General features: G+C 47.8%; 2 protein-coding genes across 3 annotated transcripts; both read right to left on the bottom strand.

The window, feature by feature from the left end:
• Nucleotides 1-1,181: 1,181 nt before the first annotated feature.
• mcm7 (minichromosome maintenance complex component 7) lies at nucleotides 1,182-8,722 on the bottom strand. 2 transcript variants are annotated; one of them, XM_076149207.1, is made up of 15 exons: nucleotides 8,525-8,722; nucleotides 6,274-6,353; nucleotides 5,694-5,858; nucleotides 5,469-5,593; nucleotides 5,196-5,376; nucleotides 4,927-5,064; nucleotides 4,673-4,822; nucleotides 4,424-4,538; nucleotides 4,200-4,331; nucleotides 3,997-4,080; nucleotides 3,561-3,772; nucleotides 3,209-3,474; nucleotides 2,948-3,116; nucleotides 2,035-2,144; nucleotides 1,182-1,711 (listed from the first exon to the last, which is right to left on the bottom strand). In XM_076149207.1, exons 1-15 carry the CDS (start codon nucleotides 8,553-8,555, stop codon nucleotides 1,486-1,488), a joined length of 2,184 nt encoding a protein of 727 aa, XP_076005322.1. In that variant the 5' UTR covers nucleotides 8,556-8,722; the 3' UTR covers nucleotides 1,182-1,485. The 2 variants fall into 2 exon arrangements, with proteins under 2 accessions (XP_076005322.1, XP_076005323.1); XM_076149208.1 differs by lacking the exon at nucleotides 8,525-8,722 and adding an exon at nucleotides 6,903-6,919.
• A 313-nt stretch (nucleotides 8,723-9,035) lies between these two features.
• On the bottom strand, nucleotides 9,036-23,678 carry stag3 (STAG3 cohesin complex component). Its single transcript, XM_076149081.1, has 30 exons — nucleotides 23,586-23,678; nucleotides 23,162-23,335; nucleotides 22,141-22,237; nucleotides 21,792-21,868; nucleotides 21,409-21,613; nucleotides 20,785-20,864; nucleotides 20,427-20,702; nucleotides 20,100-20,198; nucleotides 19,443-19,522; nucleotides 18,745-18,852; nucleotides 18,541-18,613; nucleotides 18,310-18,424; nucleotides 18,109-18,212; nucleotides 17,745-17,837; nucleotides 17,449-17,541; nucleotides 16,554-16,754; nucleotides 15,725-15,792; nucleotides 15,535-15,622; nucleotides 15,194-15,274; nucleotides 13,491-13,583; nucleotides 13,212-13,380; nucleotides 12,818-12,951; nucleotides 12,387-12,488; nucleotides 11,827-11,960; nucleotides 11,585-11,719; nucleotides 10,713-10,903; nucleotides 10,294-10,477; nucleotides 9,949-10,050; nucleotides 9,732-9,831; nucleotides 9,036-9,440 (listed from the first exon to the last, which is right to left on the bottom strand). Exons 1-30 carry the CDS (start codon nucleotides 23,676-23,678, stop codon nucleotides 9,390-9,392), a joined length of 3,600 nt encoding a protein of 1,199 aa, XP_076005196.1. The 3' UTR covers nucleotides 9,036-9,389.
• Between the last annotated feature and the right edge of the window lie 692 nt (nucleotides 23,679-24,370).

Here is a 24,370-nt window from a genome sequence, read left to right as displayed (position 1 = left end):
GGTGGTAGAAGTTTAGATCAGCTGGAGGGAAAAGTTCAGCTCTTTAAATATGATTGTTATGACTAAACAAACTGTCATTATTAGTGATCTCACAGTTGATAATGTCTCATATCTCTATCACATCTTCTTTACATGTCCAGGACAGAATCGGAAAATCACAGCAAAGATGTTGAATGTCTTTAAATAAAACATTTCTACTGCAACAACTTATACATAATTCATCTAAAACAACTATCTACATACATTAGATTTGTAGTTGATAAACACAATAAGCTTCAAAAACAACAACCAACACTTCAACCATCTAACTGTATAACATGTTAGATTGGACTCACCTATGTTAGGACGTCGTCTTCACTGGTCCAACGGTGTCCAGTGTGTTAAATACAGATTTCCCTGTCAGTCTCCCTGACGCGTCCTCTCCCGTCCAATAGGATCACACAGCCGTTGAAAGTAAAATCTGGTCTCCACCTCTCTCTTTAATACCATTTAATAAGGGGCTTCTGGCGCCAATTACGGATAAAAGCCCCCTGACGTGGAGCTGCAGAGCCATAAAGAGAACCGACTTCAAAAAGGAAAAATCCCCATTAAAGTCTGGAGGGAAACATCACCTGCTGGGACAAACTGCTTCTGTGGAGGAAATGCTGCTCACTGCACAATGTCTCAGCCCCTAAAGACAATCTACCTCAAGTTACAGTTGAGCTTTAGATATTTGCTAAACAATGTTGAAAGGTGCATTTTCACCCGTCGAACACTTGCTTTTACGATAGTTCAGTCCAGTTCCAATCTGACCTTTGATGAAGATGAATTAACCCCAAAAGTAAATCAATAATCTGACTTTTGTTTCTGCCTCAATGATGGAAAACATCTGGCCACAGCTCAACCAGGAGGAGTAAACACGTTGCACAAAGACAGATCGAGTTGTCTCAGGACGTAACGGGCGACACGTGGCCTCGACACAGCTGCTTTAGATGAGCCAACACTAAATGGATGCGACTTCTGGTGAAAGTTCGGTATTTTGTTCAAACGCGTGTCGGCTCAAGCTTTATGAGAAAGACGCGTAAAAGTGAGAATAAACCAGGTGTTCAGACGGCTGCAGCATACACACCTGCTGGACTTAAACGTACGTGTGTGTGTGTGTGTGTGTGTGTCGTGCACAATGAACCAAACACTTCAACATCTTCTTTTACATCAAATTTATTAGAACAGCAACAACGCAAAGATCCACATTTATACTGACAGATTTACATGAGGGATAGAAGGAACCGGAGTCAGAGACGCTGGAAGCTCATTTATATTCTGTGAAGCACCAAGTTAGAAAATACATATTTACAAGTGCTCAAACATGGGACAGAGAAAGCGTAGCCACGTTTCCAACAGCAGACATAATGCAGCTAAAAATATACAGATTCTGCTCGTCGTTTGGGGAGGAGTTAAGAGCTCCATACAAGTCTGTAAGACGCAGGACGTCCGCGCCGCGCGTCTTCACACGAAGGTGACGCGTGTGCGGGCCTGGTTGACCTGCCACACGTTGAGCTCCTCGTACTCCTCCAGGGCCTCCTGGAACTGTGCGGGGGTGAAGCCGCGGGAGACGCAGCGCTGCTCCGCCTCGGCCATGCGCACCACGCCCCCGGGCCCGCCGCGCCCCGACACGCCCTCCGTGGCGAGCTCGCGCACCAGGGAGAAGATGACGTCGGACGGACGCTGGGTCCTGCGGAAGGACGAGAGGGAAGAAGAAGAAGTGAGAAACGGGAGAGCGTTGAGGAGTTTAAGGGAACGATTTTGATAATTTTCTTGTCTTCTCCCTTTGTTATAGAACTTTTGAGTCTCATCCGAATGAGCAGAAAGGAGCTCGGAGCCGACACGAAGCGTTGCCGTGAGAACAGCGCTCTATAAAACCTCCGAGACACTTCACAGCTTCCTCCAGGATATGCAACTATTATTACAGGGCATGAGGCGCTCTTAAAGTTAATACGAGGACGCGTGTTTAACGGCTCGCGGCGCATAAACACGTTAATGCGCAGACGGTCTAACCTGGTGGCGTTGGACTTGTCCGCCTGGAGGGAGTCCTTGGACATCTCCATCAGCCTCATGGCCTCGTTGACGTCTTCTTTCTCCACGCCGTCCACCATGCGGAGGCGAGCCTGCGGGCGGCGGATAGAGATTCATTTAAAACAGGTCAAAGTTAAGACAAAATGAGTTTATTTGACAGAGGATCCAGTGGAGACGTGTCCCTGGTTGCGTGTTCGTGGCGGCGTAGGGCTGCGCTGTGCCGGCACTGTCAGACCGAGACAAGTGCAATGCCCTCTGGGACGCCCGGCAATTGCCCAAGTCTCCGCCTCTCAACACCAGCTAGTCTCTTTTTCGTAACGGGGACGGACGCGGGTCAAGGCGACGACGCGTCTGGACCGTGGTCAGTTTTGCATGGGTTTGCACAGCGATGCACAAAGGCCGACTGCCAACCCTGCAAAGCTGACCAGAGCAGACAAACCCTCACGCTGGTCGGGGCGGCCGGTCCCCCTGGTGGACGTCGGTGTGCATTGCCTGCCCGTCTGCCTGAAGTGCTGGTTTTGCAGTAGGTTGGGTGACAGCTACCTGCACAAACAGCACTTTTGACAACCAGTGGCCAAGAGGGCGACGCTTCCGTTACCAAGGGGAACACATTCGGGTAGGAAACAAAAAGGAACAGGAAGATAAACTGTACATTTATTTGAACTGTGCGTAAGTTGGCTCATCTGGCTGCGCTGTTGTGTTCCATTTCTTCGTTCCGTTCTTGTGTCCAGCGTGAGAAACAAGTGCTCACACTGCAGTAGGCCTGGTTATCGTCACTACCTGCACTGTAAGCACTTTACCTCACACAAAACCGCACTGAGGCCGACGACGGCGAGGGGCTGCAAACACAATTTACATCATCACCACCCGTCGCTGTTTACGGCGCAGTTCTCACCAGGGCGGTGGAGAGGCGGAGGATGGAAAGCAGGGTACGGGCAGAGGTGAAGGTGGTGTCCTTGCTGACGCGGGCCTCTTTCCTCATCTCCACGTAGGCGGCAGTGATGTAATCGGAGAGCGACTCGGGCACCGCCGGCTGTCTCTTCTTACACAGGGCGATGTAACGCCTGCGGAGAACGGCGAGACGCCTGGTTATCGTACTGCTCACGTTAACACGGGCGGGGTTTCAACACGGACACGCGCCGGCTGTTCTACGCACCTCATGAGCTTCATGTCGATGGGCTCGTAGTGGGTGGGCGGCTGGCGCGAGTGCTGGTGGACGTAGGTGATGTGCTGCGCCAGACGCAGGTCGGCCTCGGCGTCCGGTTTGTCCTGGATCAGCCACAGCAGGTCGAATCGGGAGAGCAGCGCCGCCGGCAGCTGGATGTTCTGCTCGATGGTCTTGCGGGGGTTGTAGCGGCCGTAGGCGGGGTTGGCCGCCGCCAGGATAGAGCAGCGGGCGTTGAGCGAGGTCATGATGCCGGCCTGAGACGGAGAATAAAACACCATTAAGAGCGGCAAGACGAAGAAGGAGACGAGTCTTCTTTTGATAAGTAGGGTCGATCTGTTACCTTGGCGATGGAGATGGTCTGCTGCTCCATCACCTCGTGGATGGCCGTGCGGTCGGCGTCGGCCATCTTGTCAAACTCGTCGATGCAGCAGACGCCCAGGTCGGCGAGCACCAGGGCCCCGCCTTCTAGGGTCATCTCACCCGTCAGGGGGTCACGCATCACGGCGGCGGTCAGACCAACGCCGGACGAGCCGCGACCTGTGGTGTACTGGCCTGAGGACAGGACAGAGAGACACTCATGAGACGTGGACGGAAGGTGGATCCCACGAGTCTGCAGGCCGTACTTCAGGCTGACTAGAGGCAGAATGAGTCTCTATAATCTCAGTCAGTGGCGACTAAGTCACACGAGAAGTTAATAGTTTATCATGTTCACGTGAAAAGACAAATTATTAAACCGGACTGATGGATTTTGTTCTGCTCCGGGGGAATGAACTCACTTCGAGGAGCCAGACGGTCAATGTAGGACAGCAGCTGGGACTTGGCAACTCCCGGGTCGCCCATCAGACAGATGTTTATGCTGCCTTGAGGAAGAGGGAGGAGGACGAGTGTTAAAACGTCTGCCGTTTCCGTGACGGCAAATGAGAAACATAAGCTTGTTTTTGGAAACGGACGAATGCGCCGCCCCCCTGAGTCTGCTCACCTCTGATCTTCATGCCTTTGGGCGCCTGTTCAACTCCTCCCACCAGCAGCAGGAGCAGAGCCTTCTTCACGTCCTCGTGTCCGTAGATCTCCGGTGCAATGGAGCCGGACAACTTCTCGTAAAATCCTTCCTCTGCAACAGAAGAACATTGTCTCGTTCAGTTTCCGGCACGAGCGAGAGACAGAACAGAAGCTGCGGCGCCGTGAGACCTCAGACCCTCGAACCTGAGATGCTGCGCAGCTCCTCTGGACTCAGATCCTCGTTGCCGAGCGTGTCGTCCTCCGTCTTGTTCATCAGCGTGATGCTGTGGGCCTCCATGTACGTCTCTGACAGAAGACCCTGGGAGGACAAAAATCACAATTAGGACACTTGAAATAGGGAAACCGATTAGAAGCGGCGACAACTTAACACCGCCAGCAAGACCATCTCCTTCCCGGTGCTGTTGTCATAGAGACAGGAGCTAAATGTTTTACCTGGGCAGCCTGTTTGAAGCCGGTGCGCAGCAGAGGCAGGAACACGCCTGAGATGGCCACGTGGTCTCCCGGCTGAGCCAGACGCGTGTTCTCACCGCGGGCGTAGATGGACATGCTCCTGGGAATGTTACCCACGGGGACCTGGTCGCTCTGTGGACGGACGAGGGGACATCTATCAGCGACATGCGGTGCCGTGTGTGTGAGTGAGACTGTGGTGACGTCAATGAGCAAACAGGGATATCAAAGCTCCTTACGTGTTCCTGAATACGCAGCTCCTGGAATTTGACAAATTTGGAGCCTCTGGTCTGCAGGTAGAGTCGACCTCCGGACTTGTTGGTGACGCACTCTTGGCTGGGACACATGATGAGCGGCATGAAGGACGGGGACTGGATCTGAGGGGCAAGGCGACATTGTGAGTCAGGCTTAATTAACCGCCCACCGTCTCCCAGAGGACCTAAATGAGGACTGCAACAAGACGACGTCACCGGTGTCTTTGAAGAGCGTTTCCGGAGGGCGACCTTACCGGCTGATAGGTCTCGGCGCCGCACTGGTCGCAGGTGTATGTCGCCACGGCCATCATGGGCTTGACCTCGGTGGCTCGGGTCACGATGCCGCGGACGTTCACCAGGTGCCCGATGCTGTCGGCCCGCACGTCGCGCACCACTTTGGGCTTGGCGGTGCCGGGAGGCTTGAAGTACAGCTCACTGTGGACAGGGACACGATCAGTCAAACACAAGCCAAGGTTTAAAAAGACCCAATGAGGACTTCATCCAACTCTAAACGCAACTGGACTTACAATCTCCTCATGAGTTCAGGGGGGTACTGGTTGTGTGCGTCCCGGGTGTCTGCAGGGTCCCGACCCCGCTGCTCCATCATCAGCCTGTGCTCGATGTAAACGTCCAGAGAATCCTTGGCCACCGCCTGGTCAGAGCCACGATTGGTTAGTTTATACACATCTCCGGCTAAGTACTTTAAGATCTCAAACAAATCTCCAACAGTCTGAGCTGTGAACCTGGCGCACCTCTCGCTCCCTGTACTCCGGCAGCAGCTCGTGGATGGAGTCGGCAAACAGGCCCGTGTAGCGCTTGGCGTTCTCGCAGACGCTCTCCACCAGCTCGGGGTCTTCCTCCGCCACGTCGTCCAGGTCCACGAAGAGGGCGACCTGCTCCCTGTGGGCCAGCGCCACCTGCGGGCGAGCAGAGGGGCAATGAGCCGTCGAGCGGTTACGGAAACAGAAGGACAAAACACTGAGCAGCACCTACATGATGGCCGCTGATTGTCTTCTGTAATATGACAAGCTGCTGTTTAAAGTCGCCGACACAACTTAAAACAAGCAATTTGGTTCCAATCTTGTGCATCAACATCATTAACACAGTATTCTACATGCTTCAACACTTAAATGACTTTGGATAAAATTACAACAATGCATAATGGCACAATAGATGAAGTGTGTGTATCTTTTAAATGGTTTCTACAGATTATTGACAAGTTTAGAGAGCTGATCCCTGGGGACAAAGACAGCCCCGACCCTTAACTGGCCGCTCCATTGTGTGTGTAAAAGAAGCAACATCACATCAGTGTACACAGACACTCATACTTACAAGTTGCGCTCCATATTTGAACACTTTCTTCCCATTATCGTCCTCGCTGTAAAACTCCTGCAGGAACCTTTTGCATTTCTCTGTAAACAACAACAACAACAACAACACATATACGTTACACATCAAAAAAACAAGTCAGCTATACATTTAAAGAAAACATTGCGCACAAGCCCCACCTTATGCTATGTTTACGATACTAAAACGAGTTTTGGTCCGAGTTTAAGCTGGATAACAGCAGCAGCACCTCCAGCGGGCCTTTTACTCGCTGGGAGCTAATTTGTTGTCCTGCGACGACCCCCTTTGTTGAGTAACATGGCATCCTGTAATCTCGATGAGTCACTACAGCCCGACAGTAAAGCGTTCGCCGAATCGACTGTAGGCACCGCGGTTTAGCCCCGAAAATGTGTGGGGTTTTTTTTGGGGGGGGGGGGTCGAGATGGGAGACGTTACGCAGCTAGAAACGAAGAATTAAAGACACACAACTGGCGCGCTCAGTTCAGTGTCCATTTTTTAAGTGGGAAATTTCACTCACTTCTTCGAAAAAGAACAACAACAAAGCGGCAATATTCAATTCCGCGGCGCGTGAAAGCAAACTAGGTGGTAAACGGTCGTAAAAGTGCGTCACTTACTCGGATGCTGCGGTTGAAAATCTGCTCCGGTGCTTTATTATTTCTGCGCTGGAGGATGTTATTGTAAACAAAGCAGCACATGGCTTTGGAACTCGCCGCGGCCGGTATCCCTCCGCGAGACATTCCGCTCGAAAACTAGGCCCCGTTGTTTTCAACAGGACAAACAACCACATTCCAATTAAAACTAACCCAAATCGTGTTAGAAATAAATACTTTAAAAATGTCAGTGTATATCAGTTGATACAGGGTTGTTCGGTAACGCAGAAGCAAAACGCGACACGGTGAAGGCGCGGACATAAACAAGTTCCTTAGAAAAGCCGTTTGTTGCGCCTTTATTTACCGAGCAGATCAATGGGTTCATTTAAACATTGCCAAAAGCCAATATTGTCAGGGGTAAGGTGAAATTATACAACAAAAAAAATAAGTGAATAACAAGTGTACACTGTGAGAGATGGAACGTGTTTGCTTTGTGTTGGAATTGCTTAACGAATTACATTTGGACGTACATTGTGTTTATGAAAATTAAGTTTAAGGGTCAAACGGTTTCTGTGGGAACAATGCACAAGTGACTTTGACTAAGAAAAGGCTCCAGTGAGTAATTTAACACAATTTGTTGAGTAGCTGGGTCGACTTAATACAAACCAGCGCGGTAGCAAATACAACATGGCTGTGTTGGTCATTTAAGGAGTACTGGCTAACCTGCTAGCACGCTAACATGAGTTTGGTAAAACCAAGTCGTTAGACAAGGATTTCCAAATTATACACATCCTAAAAAAAGGCCCATTTAACTACGTCGTGACCGGTATCAAGAAATGGTAATTCTCGGTTCAACCGAGTTCGTGTAAAACTTTTGGTGCAACACCTTTTGTCTTGTTTAAAGAATGAATTTGAATTGTTACGAGATAGCCCGTCCCGCCTTTAGAGTACTTTTACGCAAACGTTACGTCCGCTATATCGTTACCTCTCATATGAGCTCAAAGTTGACGCAAACCGTTCTTGTAAGCGGCGTGTGCTTGCGTAACACGAACCAACCATGTTTAAACAGACACTAACACAGTAAGAGTCTTTACACACGTTTAATGGCGCTGACTTCCTTCGTAAGTTGGTGTTTTGTACTTAACGTCAAATAGGACAAGGCTTGTGCTTCTAACTCTTCTCTGTAGTTTGGTTGAACTTGGCACAGTTCTGTGTCCCATGTGCGGCACACTGCGGTCCGGTCCTTTGTTTAAGGAAATCCATCCGGGTCACTAACGCTACTCATGACAATGATGGTAACTGGCGTTCGGAAACGTCACAGAAGTTTAAGCCGAAACTCTACCGTCTACCTCTAGCCGTCTCTACTTTAACTACAAGAGGCTTTACGGTACATGTAACACAAAACAAACGGACATAACGTTTGGGAGCAACTTGCTATTTTATGTGCGAACACAGATGAACAAAATGGGATCATAAATTACTGAAGTTACACTAGTTTATCATCCACCGCGAAACATCCTGTAACTATATATAGTGTTAGTTAAATGCAATGCTACTAAAAAGCTAACCTAGAGCACATTTAAGTTAACAAGCAATGCAGGACTACCTGTTGCTGCCATGCAGTTACTATAAAGTAAAGCCTTTACCTTTCTCTGCTGCGTAATCCTTCCGAGCCATGGCTGCAGCTGTTCAGTTTCGGGTAAAAGATTGATCTCACGTTAACTATCAGCCAAATCAAATTAAAATCCACGTTTTTAGTTCTTCCACTATCAGCGGAGACGATTATTCATTCACTTGCAGGCTGCCGGAGTCTCTCTCTCCTCAGACGCGGTGCAAAAAGTGGCGCGAGTCTGACGTCTGCGCCGACCAATCAGATCGCGTCTTTCCCTTAAGAGAGGCGGGTTTTCGTGGTGGCGCGAAAGTAGCTGCTGCTGTGTGACCACGTGACCCGACAAACTTCCGCCCTGTTTGTTAGGAGTGGCGCGAAAAGCTGCCATTGGATTGCTCACCCTTCAATGACCGGAAGGTGAACCCATAGAACACGTAATGGTAGACAAAGTTCATATCTGGATCCAAAAATAAATCCTCATTAATAACAGAATCTGCTTCTTACTTTGCTCTATAAATCATTCTTTATTATATAAACAAGTGCAGATCAAGGACAGGAGCCATCAAAAATACACTGAAGATATTCTGAAAGATAACATCATCAAAACAGGCGTCCCAATAAGCACAGACACATTTACTTTTGAACATGAAATAGTAATTAATTTGACCTGCTTTTGTGTCTTTATTTTCAAGTATTTTTCTTCTGTCAAACAACATTAACAACCGAAAATTGTCCCATAAGTGAAACCCTTAACTGGTTAATTCTGAGTACCACACTAGCTGGATATTTTGTACCTGCAAATGTACTGAAACACGTGAAATGCAGCAGTGCTGAAGAGATGAAGCGGTGAAGCTGCTTCATGGTGAGTAGTGACCCGTAGGTGCTGCAGACCCGTCATGGTCTCATTGAAAGAGCTTGTCGAGGAAATTGGGCGACGTGTGACGAGTGGAGGGCTGGAGGGCAAGAATAACAATGTCTGAGCTGTCCAGCGATGTCATCTTACTGCATTAACACCGCTCTAATTATTGACTGTGAAAAATGCCCAAACTGGATCAAATCTCTATTACTACAGTCGGCATTTCAAAATTAAACATACAGGTTTATTAAGAATGGTGAGTGACTCTTTGGCCTGCATCACTGAAGTATAACCAACTGATAAATTGCAACTTTATCAGATTTAAATCATTGTGTATGAACCGCAGTAAAACAATGCTATTTTAGTGCCCTGTTTTGTTTTTTTTTACCAGTGAATATTCAGCATCTTGATCCGAGTCAGAGTGGAACTCTTCAATCTCAGCCTCTCCTTCTCCTTCTTTTGCATTAGCCTCCTCAATCAGAGACAGCCTGGGGAGCACAACACAGATCCTATTGGACTTTTCTTATCTATACCTCAATGAGCCAGTTATTCATAGTGTCCGAGCAGTATAATGAACGAGTCGTCTCCTCTTGAGTTGGTCTAACCTTGTGATGTGGGAGTCCAGCTCTTGCTCATCTGCAGTGTGGATAGAATGGCTTGAGGATGACAGGGGGCGTTTTCTCGGCTTCACCTTTCGCATTCGGAACCTGAAGAACAGCAGCTACTTAATTTTTCCCTTTGTAAAAAGGTTTGTCAAAGTACTTCAGACATATGTACTCTACGTAGCTTTGGATAAAAGCATCTGCCAGGAGCTTAATCGTTTGAAAGAGATTATATAGGTAGAGTTGTTGACTTGGACAGCAAACAAAATGTCCAGCCACTGCTAACGTCATGATATTATATTGATATTATACATACTGCAGAGGTGTTGATGCACGGACCCATCTTACCCTGAGAACTCATCGTCAGAGCCCAACTCAGCCGAGCCACTGCCACGAACTGTGCCTTCCTGGGGGTCAGGGGTCACCTGTTCACCTGGCTGTCGCTGGACGGTGGAGGTGAAGGCCGGGGTGGGCAGGTTGCTGTGGATACTGCTGTCCAACCAGGATGCTCTGCTGCCGCTGGACACAGTGTCTGAAAACACAGGACGCCTTCGATGACGTGTTCGCGGCACTCCTCACAAACTTATACCACAAATACAACACTGGCACGGTGAGAGGTTCACTTCCTGATTAATAGTGTCAAGGTACAAACATTAAAACAGGCTTTACTGACAATTTCCCCCCATGCTGCCACCTTTTCATCATAACAATGTCCTGTGTGTGCATCTGTATTGTTCTGCTGGAGCCTGTGTGTGTGTGTATCTCACCCTGAGCTGTGGCTCTGCTGCGTTTTGCTGCAGGGGTGCTGCGTGAGGAGGCAGCCTTGCTTCTCCTCCCACCCGCCTCCCCCGCCTCTCTCTGTCTGGAAGAGGAGCGGGCCGCCAGGGAGCCCCGGTAGATTCTGACTGACGGACAGGGGAGGGCAGCAGCGGGACACTCTGCCACCAGAAACGCAGCCCTAAGAAGGACGAGGACAAAGAGCCAGCAAAACCTTAGTTTGGGTGCAGCGGCTCGGTTCTTATTTTGCAGCCAAGTACATCAGGACGAGTTACAGTGTTAGAATATAATCCATAGAACACACATTTGATTCCAAAATGACATCCGACAAAATCATTGGTTCAGACGAGAAGTGCTGATAATAAATAAGAATAAATATATCATCCTTATCCTCTCTAATTCATTGTTGTCATGCAATATACAGAGACGCCACTGGTTTGGCATTATTTGAAAAATGTGTTTTAATTGTAACTTTGTAATTTAGGCCAATCTAACCACTTCTGTGCAGAAACAATAAAATGAGTAAGACCAAACTCGTTTGAGTAAATGAGAGCATTGTAAATCTGCTCGTTTAGATGACATCACTGTTATTCTTGGTTTATTGGATGACATCATTGTTGGTAGCTCCATGGCGTCACCTTGTTGGTTTGCCGGCATCATTATGAGTCTGACACTGTTGGAAGCGTGGCCGTACATTAGAAAGTACAGTTGACTTTGTAATTTTCGTGTTTTTCAAAGACGTATGATCGTTTAATGTTGCCCAGTTAGTATTAAAATTCTGAGATTCAGTCGTACATCTGAATGTGAAAGTGAGTTTGTAAATGAAGGTTTGCATGGACGGGTGTGTGTTCTCTGTCCTCACAGTTGGTTGCGGTCCTGCTGGAGCACCTTGGAACTGAACTCGCTGAGGATCTCAAAGAAGGCCAGGTTTGGGCGCTGCTCCTCCTCCTCCTCCTCCTCCTCGTCGGCGCACCGCAATGCAAAACGTATGCCATCCCTATGAGCACGCACACGATACTTAATTTTTTAACAACCTAAAGTAGAACACGTGTGCAGAATGACAATCCCACACGGTGCGTCTGTCAGAGTGAGCGTGTTACTGACATGTGCAGGGTCACCAGTAGTTTGCTGACGGGTTGAAGAACGATCCCAAAGCTCATGGCCAGCCTCTTGGCCAAATCTCGAATCTCAGCCAGATCCTCGCTGCTATACTCCTCCAAAAGCATCTCTGAGAACATCTGAACACACACAGACACACACACACCAGACGAAAGTCAAACACGTTATTCAAAAGGAAGGATAAGGTTACAAAAGGTCATTTAATCATGCGTTGTGGTAAGAAGCCAAATTAGAGGGTTCATTTAGTAACATTTTCTGATTGGTTACTTTCTTGACATGATATTGAAATTCCACTGCTTATGTGAAACCCCCATCTGGTCTGATGAGGCAAACGTGTTGCTTTGCCTGGGCTCCATTTCTCTGTGAAATGATTCTTCCATCTGAGGCTGAAATCAGGAAAAGCCGATGAAGTGGATCGACTGGAGTTTGAACGTGTAATTACGCTACCGTGATTAGTATCCAATAGTTCTGTTGTCATGCACAATGACAATTACAAGGGAGGGGGGGGGGGGAACATGGATGTGGATTCTGAATTTGCGGCTCACCTGCTGCAGAGTCAGACAGACGGTCTTGGCGCTCTGCTCGGGACTGATGAGCTTGGTCTTGCTTAGAGTCTCTTTAATGATGTCACCAAAGTCTCCGTAGTACTACAGACAGCGGAGAGAGGAAGAGATGTCTTACACGTCACCCGATGTCCGAAAGTGTCGATGGAATCCAATCCTCTCCGGTCGTATTTGGATTAACCGCTGTTCCCTCTGACTCATTCTCTCACTGGTTCTAAAAAGACTTCCTCACCTTCCTCCACTTTCTTACACGTTTCTGCCATTATTCCCTTTTTCCCCTTTAACTAATCTGTGTCCTGGCATCTAATAGACTTCTCCACAGACTGACAGGTGGTCTGACATAATCGCTATCACCTCCTGCTGCACAGAGACACAATGAATAAACAATCGACCTTTCTCCTTCCGCTTGCTACCTTGTTGTAGTGCTTCAGGACGTTGGTGACGGCGGAGAGATCCAGCACTCCGTAGATGACCAGCTTGCAATAGCCGGCGAGCTGGTTACGCTTCTTCCTGAGGACGGTTATCTTCATATTTGCATCATCCTCATCTGAAAAAGGAGCAAGAATCCTAGTTAGAACTTAGGGGAGGAGGAGCTGACATAGACGTGTAGGCGTTGATGGGGAACATGCCACACAAAAGGAGACGAAACAGTAGTTCACTTCTAAATCACTACACATGCAAAGGAGCGTGCAAAGGAAATCCAAATTGAAATCTCATTACTCACGAGCTCTCTAATACAGAGGATGACTGTTATCACTTTGGTCTGAAGGTGCTTTTGAAAAGTGCCACTTATTGGTTGCAACAAACCGGTCAGCTCCACATCATTGGGGCCGGTGAAGACGTAGTCCACGACGAAGGTGGCCAACATGAAGCGCAGGGAATCGGAGGGTTTGTGGGCCAACATTTGGAGGGCGGGCTCAGAGCGGACCGAAGTCTCACTGTAAATCACCAGCAGGTCGCACAGCAGCTCAAACGCCTGTGGATGGACGGAAGCACACACACGCACGAGCTGTCTGAGGTCGAGGCCCGTAATGAGGTGCTAACACGTCCCGTCTTCCTCTCTCCCTTCAATGACGAAGCTCGTACCTGATCTCTGACCTCCGCCTGGTCCTGTGACAGACACGTCTGACACACTTTGCAGAACGAACGCACCTCTCTCTTAAGACGCTCTAGCTCCGCCTAGGAGAGATGCAGGAGGGTTAAAGGACAGAGGTGAGGAAGATGCTTAGATATGTGCCCATTTGTGTGTGTGTGTGTGTGTGTGTGTGTGTGTGTGTGTGTGTGTGTGTGTGTGTGTGTGTGTGTGTGTGTGTGTGTGTGTGTGTGTGTGTGTGTGTGTGTGTGTGTGTGTGTGTGTAGGACAGTACTAGGATACAGGGCAGGTTACTTTCATCCACCAGATGCAATACATGTAAATTAAGCTCTGTATTCAAATATTTACAAGCCGAAGGTTTAAGGTCCTTTCTGCTAACTACAGCAAAGTGGTGTGTGTGGGTTTGTGTGTACAAATTGCAAAGGAGGGCTGTTGGGGGGGTGAGGGGGGCTGCAATGCAGATGGAAATAAGCAAACATGAGGGAGTTATTTGTATTTGCTATGGAATTATGCTTTAGGTAAACACACAAATGGCTTCATGACTAATAATGATTCACCGAGCCTGTGAGAATGTGAGAGCGTGTGTGTGTGTGTGTGTGTGTGTGAAAAAAGAGTCAAACAGCAGGGGGAGTGAGAACAAACGCACAAGCAAAGAACAAGAGTGGAAAAGTGAAGAAAGAAAAAACACACACACACACACACACACAGCGAGTAAAGAGTGTGAGACAAGTGTTTTTGTGTGTCACTGTGAGCTCAGAAACTCTCCAACAGATTGGTGTGTTAATTGCCTGCTGTCCGCACAGCTGGTGGGTCGATTGAAGGAACGGGCAGGTAAGAGCTCCAAAGTGGACAGGAACCCCACCAACACCGCTTCTACAGGTCTATCAAGCAGGTCTTTATCATGTGTGTGTGTGTGTGTGTGCCTCTTTTGGCCTGCGCTCACACACACACACACACACACACACAAATGCACACAAGCCACGAGAGGCCGAGCTTCACAGGGAGCTTGGCACAGATGAGAGGAGGTGTTTGGCATCAGGTGAAGCTAATTAAGACGTTAACGCCACAGCAATAACAAACCAATGACCAACTCTGTCTGAGGCACCTGTCACTCAAATGAAAAGGCACCGAGGCAAATAAAAGGACTCTTCTCTTCCTAAAAACTGTTTACCTGTCAACTGTGTTCTCTCGGCCCGTATTATTACCCTCCCTGACTTGTGAGTGAACGCTACATTTGCATTTCCCGTGTATTACACAACAGCTTCCAATGTGACTCAGCTCGCAGGATCACAACTATCGATTTATATAACAGACTGGATTCTCTCATTTACACATCAACTGCTCAGATGTGCAAACTGAGCGCCTGGAAAAGGATGAGATCACTCGCAGGTTTTCTGTCCAACGCTGAACGCCATAACGCCCCGCGGTTTACGAGACCAGCTCTCTCTTATATTGGGCCGTGTACGTTCAAGCTTGTGTCTTAGACGTAGACGGAGCTGAAGTATGAATCGTTACTCCGTCGTCTCGACATTACACGGCCTGCTAAAATATACATATATATATAAATATATATACGGACCCCACCACAGGGGTCCCAGTAAATTATGAATGCAGTGTTGGAGGAGAATAAGCGGAATAAGGAATAATGTGTGTGTGTGTGTGTTTGTGTGTGTATGTGTGTGTGTGAGACGAGCACCTGGGCTGGTTTGGAGTTGACCACGTGCAGTTTGGCCCACATCAGGTGCAACGCTGCGCACTTCAGAGCCGCCACCACCAGCTGAAATGACACCGAGGAGAAGTTGATCAGTCTACGATGTGTCTGTGTGTGTGTTCGGGGATTTCACACACACACACACACAGACACACACACAAATATAATACATAATATTCATCCCTAGAAGGAGTTTTTGTCTTGAAATCACACCGGCCACTGGGAAGCACTTACAGGAAATGAAGCTATCTCGCTCTCACACACATTGCGGCAATATTCAGTGTACACAAAACCGACACATATCCGTCCTCCCACTCATCACAAACCTCCTTGTCGACGCCGATGGACTCCATGGAGTGTTTCAGGAGCTGCATGCAGGGGTCAAGCAGCTTCCAGCCTGTCAGGTCCTTGGCACTGGGAAACGCAAAACACACATACCCGCACACACGCCGATGTAAGGAACAGCGTGTAGCACCGCCGTCATGACAAACACACCGTATAAGGACACACACTGACCTGCTGAAGGCTGCGACCCTTTTCAAGGCAGTGGCTGCAGAATACACTTCATCCTCATCTGCAGTAGCCTATGGGTGGGTGCACACACACACACACAGTTTTTGTTGGTTTTACTAGACTTGTTGTCTGCTTACACACCTGTCCTGTATTTCTGAACCAGAATTGTCAGAGATTAATGTTTGAGTTCCTTCACATTTTGTTCCTGGGTTAAGTTTCCTGGTTGAATAAGAAATTGGGTTGGAAAAATGTACGGGAATGATAATGAGCAATCATAGAGAGACCAGCCATAGCAACCAGCCCAAACTAGGATACTGACATACATGTAAACACACTGAGCATGTATGGATTTTCCTGCTGACACACAGAAGCGTTTCTGCAGTGTTCCATACCTGAAGGCTGCGATTGATCATGGATTTGCTTGAGGACATGCTTCACTGTAATTCTATGCTTAACAGGATGTCCTCTTTGGTTTTTTTTTGTTTCCTCTCCTCTCCTCTCTCTCTCTATCACAGCCTATGATGTCATTTGTACTAGCCTACATTGCTGTTTGACATCATCCTGTAAGAACTGTATTTACCCTATGACATCATTGCAATTTCAATCTACTTGTATTCTAGACCTCAGGGTCTACGTATAAAGTTTTAACAACAAACAATAGTAATAATAATACAGCCTTCCGTCCCTCTCTCTCTATCTCTCTCTCTCTCTCCTCTTTCTGTATCAAAATGATCTCCAAAATATCCTACAACTGTATGCGCAATGTCATGTAAGATGTTTGCTTCAATAACAACAAAAGGCAAATGAACTGTAGTTGGACATGCTCTCCCACCTGCAGCAGGTCATTTAAGTAGGCGTTGAAGCAGTCGGTCAGGCCGTCCAGCAGTTGGCCGAATGCGAGGTGAGCGCGGGAGGAGAAGGTGTAGCGGTCCGAGCAAAGGGCGCTAGCCAGACGGGCGCAGGCCTCCAGCACGGCGGCCTTAGTGTGTTTCTTCACAATGCCACATATCTGAGACAGCAGCAGGTCCAGATACTAGGGAAAAGCAAACAAACCAGACATTTTCTCTCCTTTCAATTCCCGAGCGCGTCTGTCTGTTCATGCTTCGCCTCGGTAATGGAGCACACATCGCAGCGCTCTGAGGTCATTTCAGCTTTTTCCACTTTGTGATGTCGTTAGAGGTCGTGGTCATAGAGGGGGGAGACACGTCCCCTCCCGGTGGCTGCAGCAAGGACTACAAGCTGTCGCGGCAGCCACCGAGAAGACTACAGAACCCATAGGCAGCGGGGCGGTGAGAACAAAGGATGCTGCCCAGCTGAACATGGTTGAGCTGATTGTTCCAGGGGCGGGAACAAGAGGTGAACAGAGTGTAGAGAGAGGAGAGAGCTGAGAGGCAGGGAGAGAGAAGGAGTTTGTTTGATAAGTGGCCAAGAAGACAGAGACTGAGAGTTTTTGGTTCAATTTTGTGTTTTGGTTTGTTTGTCTTTTGGACTGCAAGTGTTAAGTTAAGCTGTTAGAGAAGAATGAATACACCGAATTTAAGTTGAAAAGCAAAGCCGGCCTGTCTTCATTTCCTGCACCCACACCTCTAAAAGCTCTGGACGTCTCCAGACATCACAGCTTCTCTAGCTTTACCAGTGAGGGAGATAAACTGCCCACGCACAACGCAAGCAGACTTCACCATCTATTAAGGGAGACTTGTTGGTCTCCAGACTTGCGGCCCTCCTACCTTCTCCAGCCGCCCACTGCTGCTGTACATCTCCAGGTCAAAGTAGAGCGGAAGCATAAGAAGGAGGCCGACCTTCTCGACGTCTGCCGAGAACTGGAGGTTGGAGGAAAAAGCAATTACATTAAGATATCAATACAACATTTACAGTATGAATAATTATCATGACATTAGCTCTGTTCGCACTGCAACATCAGAGGTTAACTGACTACGGTCTGATTAAAATAAACTGATAATGTCAAGCAAACTGCGTGTGTGTGTGTGTGTGTGTGTGTGTGTGTGTGTGTGTGTGTATGAACCTTAGCCACCAGCTGTGGCAGTAGGGGAATAAAGTGGGTGGTGATGCGTCTCCTGTCTTGCGCCTGGATCTTCTTTTCCTTGGTGCTGAGGCTCTACAGTGCACAGACGCATCACACAACAGAAAGAGAAGCAGTCAGGAGAAAGCAGCTCGTTTCGGATTTGGAGTCGGCCTGCACCGTGTTTTCAAGTGACGGCAAAAGAACATCATTCAGTGAGATGGATAAAAAGGAATGTATCACAGACTCCTGCATAGATTTAGAACTTGGACCAAACCCTGGGAGGATCTGAAGTTGAAACAAAAACAGAAGACATTTCCCCTGAAGCGCCGCTGCTGCCTCCCCGCATGTTCGTCCGGGTCCCCACCTTCTTGCCCTGACTTCTCCCAGCAGGCGGCGTTGCCTCTGCCGCTTGTCTGACGGCACATATCATCAATTCTATGAGAGTGCCTTCTTCCTCGTCCGAGAAGCCTGACAACATAGAGATGCAGAGACAGATAGGGAATGATGTACTGGGAGTTAGGATGGATAGAAAGGAGTTACAGGACGTTTCTTGTCGGCGTCGTACCATTTTCAGCATCAGTCTCCTGCAGCAGAGACGCTGTCATGGCCTCCCAGTCCTTCAGCTCAGAGCCTGCGACACTCCACAAACCATCCACCAGGTACGCCCAGTGGTCATGGAACTGCAAACAGTAAATACAAGGGAAAGAAGCCTTACTTTCTATAAAATACCTGAGGATGGAAGGAAGATGATTAAATGCTCCGATACGGTCAAATGATCTTAAATTACAGCGTCTACCTGAGTCTCGATGTGGAAGGAGACGAGGACTTGTAAGAAGTTCACTTGATTTGCCACGATCAGACTTTGCATCCTAATGGGCACACAGACGCACACACGTCAAATGATCCCCAGGAATCATGTAACAGCTGAGGTGGACTATTGCAAATCCAATATTCTGTTTTTTTCTGACATCGTGGGACATAAAAAGTATAAAAATCGTACTTTTTGTAGAGGAAGAGAGCGGCAGCAGACGCCAGGCCTCGGTGCGACGCGTACACCAGGGTATAGATGTTGCCGATGTCTTCTTCCGGCAGTCCTTCCTCCGTGTTCCTGATGCATTCAGTGCGCATGGAAACACACACACACACACACACACACACACACACACACACACACACCCTCATTCTTTTGTAACCTTGTATTGTAGGCTGAACGTGCATTTCATATTCAGTCACAGAATTGCGAAGACAACCAATACGAGCCAGATCTGCTCATCGAATAAATTAACATTATTGCCATAAACCTCCCAAAACAAACCTCTGAACTTGACAATACTGAGAGGAAAAGGAAAGGGAATGTGTAGGAAATAACCAGCGGCAAAAAGGGGAAAAAATAAATCTTATATTCTTAACTTTTGGCTCTAAAAACTAAAATATATAGGCAGAATTTTTATCAGTTAAGATCAGAATAATTCATGTATTTCTGTATTTCACAAGGCGCCCCCAAGTACATAGCCACTGCTCCCCAAATTTCCAGTCAGTACGGGTTAACATCTCCCCATGGATATAAATTCATTCAGTCATTTAACCCTATGCTGTATGGTTATTAACAGGCATTCATGTCCATCTCCTGGAATCCCATTCACGTGTTGCATGTGGCAGACACATAGGAGAGGCGCAAAGAAGCCGGCCTTGACCCACCGATGGATGAGAAACAGCAGATGCAGCACTTCTACGGCCACATCTGGGTCTTTATCCAGCGCCATACTGAGCATCCTCTCCTAGACGCGCACGGACACAAAACAGGCAGTGAGACAAAGAGACGTAAGCGCACACGCGTACAGACAAATGCACTCGTACACACGCGTGCGGAAATGTGTTCGCGCCCACGCCGATTAGGCACTAAGCCACGGCGAACACATTTATCTGCTGCGGCACATGTGGCTTTCAAAGCTTTTGTTGTGCTTGGGGAAGAGCTTATTAAGCAGCAGTAATTTGGCAGCAATTAATGTGTCCAGACACAAATCCAGACAGAGGAGGGGACTACACCAACTAAGAGAAAGATTTGTTTTTAAAAAGGCAAAGAAATACATGGGAGGGGAAAATCAATGACACCTGATATAAAACAGCTAAATATAGAGAGAGACAACGAGAGAAAGAATGAAGAAAAGAGATGCAAAAGGGACAAAGGCAGGAAAACACGGCAGGAAATATAACAACACAATAAGCCCGAATAGAAAAACAGAGAGGTAATGAAGGCAGACGGACAGACAGAGACGCAGGATAAAAAACCCGAAGGGCTGAATAAAGACGAGCAGTCAGTGCGGGGTTGAGTCCGGTCCGGCGGGACGCGCTCACTCGAAATCTGTTGGTGAAGAGCTCCAGGCGACCAATGAACTCCTTCTCCTGGTACAGACCCTGCAGGGCGCGCACGCACACCAGACGCACTGGACTTTGCTGTGAGGAATCAGAGAGAACAGTAACAACACACACACATGTCGATTATGAAGAGACGTGCAAGCACTCGGCGCGCAGGTCATGAGGTGTGTGTTTGTGTGTGTGTGTGTGTGTGTGTGAGAGAAGCAGACGCATGATGTGGAAAAACACAACACTGCTACTACACTGCTACTACTGGATGAAAATGTACCTGCTGTCCAGTGTGTGTGTGTGTGTGTGTGTGTCCACCTTATCATGCAGGGTCCAGCCCAGGTACTTGAGGCATCCATCATTCAGGAAGTCCTCGGGAGCCGTCTTCAGCCACGTGCCCAGCCCCTCGATACACGCCACCCGGATTTCAGGCACCCGGTCCCGGTAGCGATGCACAAACACGCCGCGGAAGACGCTGTTCATCAAAGACGACAGCTCCTCTCTGTTCTCCAGCCGCTGGAACATACACGTTAGAAAACACACTCTAGATTCTACATTCTGGCCTCTAACTTGGCGCGTTGAGCTGCATGTTGTCTCGACGGCGTCGACGGAGGACGTGTGCGTGTGTCACCTCTATCCTGATGCGCGACGTCTCCTCCGTTCCTTCCTTCGCCACGTCGTGGAGGTGCTGGGTGTTCTGCAGCTGCACGGACACGGCCACGGCCACTTCCACCAGCCCGGTCATCAGCTTCAGGACTGTTGGGTTGAAGACAGACAAGAAATAGCAGTGATGACGGGACGGGCTCAGTTTGAAACCTGGCCTTCATTTACAATCCGCCAATCGACAAATTCCATATAAATGTTTTTAAACGTTGCAAAAACTATAGGCAGTATTTAATTAATAGCCAGAGGAAAGCAAACGCAGAGCTTCCTTCCTTCCTTCCTCTCCCAGCTGGTCATCTTCACAACATGACACAGACAACTTTGTTCTTCCCTTTTGCTTGAACTGTACCAGGCTCTTCAACCCGGTGTCCACTTAATGTGTGTGTACTGCGGGACATGTGTGCCTGTGTGTGTGGGTGTATCGGTGAGTCAGGCGCTGGACACAGAGGTCTAATAAAAAAAAATAGAAAGATTACGTTCACACTGGAATTCAAACTGCGAGGTGCAATATGCTTTATTGCACTCGGAAAAAAAACCAATAAATATCCGAGCTGAAGCGTCCGTTTCACCAGCCGCCTTTAATTTCATTGCGCGGGTCATTTTTTATTGCGCGGGTGCGTTGTGCTGTTGTGCTTACCGAGCAGGGTGCTGGTGTGTCTGAAGGCCCTGACCTGGGAGTCGGACAGGCCGGTGAGCAGAGCCAGCAGGGAGGGGAAGAGGAACTCGTCGTAGATCAGGCTGTTCTGACAGGAACGCACCAGGACCCGAGCGAACTCGCACAGGCCCGCTTTGAAACGCTTCAGCTGGGGGCCCGGGGTGCACAGAGGGTAAATGGCCGAATGCTGGACGGGGGCAGGAAATCAAACTCATTCCATTTGCAATTTCATCAACATTCGATTGTTGTTAAATGAATCACATAGCCTGGAACACAAATCACATTTCTCCAAACTAAAGAAAACTAATTTACAGTCTTTACTTTGAATTTGCTACATTTCTGGACCGATGCTTTCCCTTTCTTACCTCATTAAACTCTTGGGTAAGCATGCTTATGATCTCAGCATTCTGCTTGTTGTCTAACATCTCTCTGTTTACCACTCCTGGACAAAAATTACAAAAGGTTACACCCTGAATTAAACACAGAGAACTGAAATACAGATTTGCACATTTACAAACCATTAAAACTAAAAGATTTTTTTCCTTTTCCTCTTACAAGTAATCTCCCTCACCCTTAAAAACTGCACTGAAAGCACACTGGGAGATCAATACCCGATTGCTGATCGATGCTCGTGGTGAAATTGGAAAGCTAATCTGCTGAACTCTGACCCCGACATCTCCCCGCAAATCTCCTGGCCTGCCCTCGACCTCTCACCTTTGCATCCGCAGCACTGAACAATGAAGTTGACGAGCACCAGCAGGCCCTCCTTGCGGCTTTCCTTGTAGCTGTCCAGCCACTCGTCCACCACCGTCTATGGATGGACGGAGAGAAAGAGAGACAGCGGCCAATGAGAACACGGCACCCGGATCAGAAGTACCGGTGTGAAGAGAGCTGACAGTTTGGGTTCGTTTCCTCTTGCAGATGGCAGCCCAGTGATTCATTACACTGCAAATATGTGGACAGAATAAACATATATCTATTAAGTTCCCAATGAAAAGATTTCAGTTTACAGCTTTCACTTATTTGGCCTTTATGCTCCACCTTTCCTTTCCTTTCCTTTCATCTTCTATTCCCTCTGAAATCCTGTTCCGTTCACTCTCTTTTGCATAATCGGTTTAGTCAAGCGTGACGCCATTACACATAAAGATGCTCCTCCTCAAAATGTCTTGAGGCGACCACTTGTGTTGTCAATAATGAGGAACCTAAGCAAACTGAAATTACAATACAACTTCTTGTATTAAAATAGGATTAGAATTTCTAAAACAGCGGTAAACAAAACTTGGTGATTATGTTGCACGGTCTCCTCAGAGCAGGTGGAGGGGAGGGAAGGGGGGGCACAAAGAGGAGTTCAACCAGAGCCTCCATCTGTGTTGTGGTATAACTATACTGTAGTAACAAATATCTGACCTTTTTGGTCTGTGTTCCTTTTTACTTGATTTTACCCAGAAGTGATTGGGGAAACACCTTTTCACAACCCAACAATGGCTGGGACGGATGCGTGCTGTCAATCATTGACCACGGCACCCAATGGAAGCGTTCCTTCCTCTCAGTACTTCAAAGGCAACTCCATCGGGTCACATCAGTCAGCCGCTGACAGTGCATGATAATCGCTCTCATTGTGGGCTCTTAGGGCCGGGGCTCTCCTCATTACAGATGCCTCCTACCCTCCCTTCTTATGTTTATACTCCCTTCCCCCCTCCACTCTCTGTTATTCCTGTGAGGGGATTTTGCTCACCACCATGGCACTCTTTCCAGAGCAGACAGCCTCATAGAGATCCCCAGCACTGATACCCTGAGAGGCCTGGCGGGATGTTCCCCTGGAGTGTTGCTGCTGCTGACTGGGGATGGAGCTTCTGCTGTGGCTGGATGATGCCCTCACTGCAGCATTCTGCCTGGGTCTCTTGGGTAGCTTTGGATGAGAGGAGGAGGAGGAGGAAAGAGGGAGTGGGGGTGTTATCCCAGGAAGATACTGCTCACTTTAATATAGCACCGAAATAGCAGTGGAGATAAGGTTTATGTCGAAACTCTATGACTCCAGTGAAGCCTTTCTGATCTTTTACTAAATAAGATAATTGTTTTTACAAGATGCCCCAAAAAATAAACACAGTTTTGATATGATAAAGCCATCATCTTCTGTCCGGGTTTGGGAGATAGCTCACCTGTGGTCCGGGCATGGCCACAGACTTCTTTTTACGTTTCAAAGATTTCATCTGTGCCTCAAAGTCACTGCCAGATCCTGAAGGATCATCCATGGAACTATATGGATTTAGAAAACAAGTTTCAAAAATCAACAGAATAACGCAAAAGCCACTCAACAACTTTTTGTGATGTGATTATCAAGTTGTACAGAGGCTTTCAGTATGACTAACATTACCTAGACATGTCCAGATCTTCACTTGCTGTGCTTGGTGAAACAGCCATCTTGTTAGAAGCGCCACTATGAAGGAGACGAAGACACACAATTACGAGACAACGCTAGCGAGCAGGCAAAATTGAACATTTTCACGTGTTCATTATGTAAAATTCTCTTATATGGGCAGAATAAAAAAACACAACGATTCCCCCCACTTTTGTATTCATTTGTAACATCCCTAAATTGCGATGGTGACATTTTTAAACTATAATGGAAACTTGAACATGAACACAAGTTAACATTTTAAGTTCAAAGGAAAACACACAGCAAAACGACGAGATGACGTCCCAAACCTGAACACAATCAACATATTAATTATTATGACCTGTTAAAACGATTACTGATCGATAGTTTCCTCTGAGGTGTCTTTCTTTCTTTTCGTGAGTGCAGGACGGCAAAATAATCGGTATAATTGACTCTGACACTACATTTGCCTGCGCGTCACCATACCAGAAGATGATTGGTCCGTCCAGGAACTTAGGTGACGGTGATTGGTCCTTCCAGGAACTCAGGTGACGATGATTGGCACAC

The sequence above is a fragment of the Genypterus blacodes genome, unplaced genomic scaffold (assembly GCF_046128005.1).
Source record: "Genypterus blacodes isolate CSIRO-AG114 ecotype Tasmania unplaced genomic scaffold, CSIRO-AGI_Gbla_v1 ptg000044l_1, whole genome shotgun sequence".
In the NCBI taxonomy this organism is placed as follows: domain Eukaryota; kingdom Metazoa; phylum Chordata; class Actinopteri; order Ophidiiformes; family Ophidiidae; genus Genypterus; species Genypterus blacodes.
This window is presented reverse-complemented; position numbering and strand designations above follow the sequence as displayed.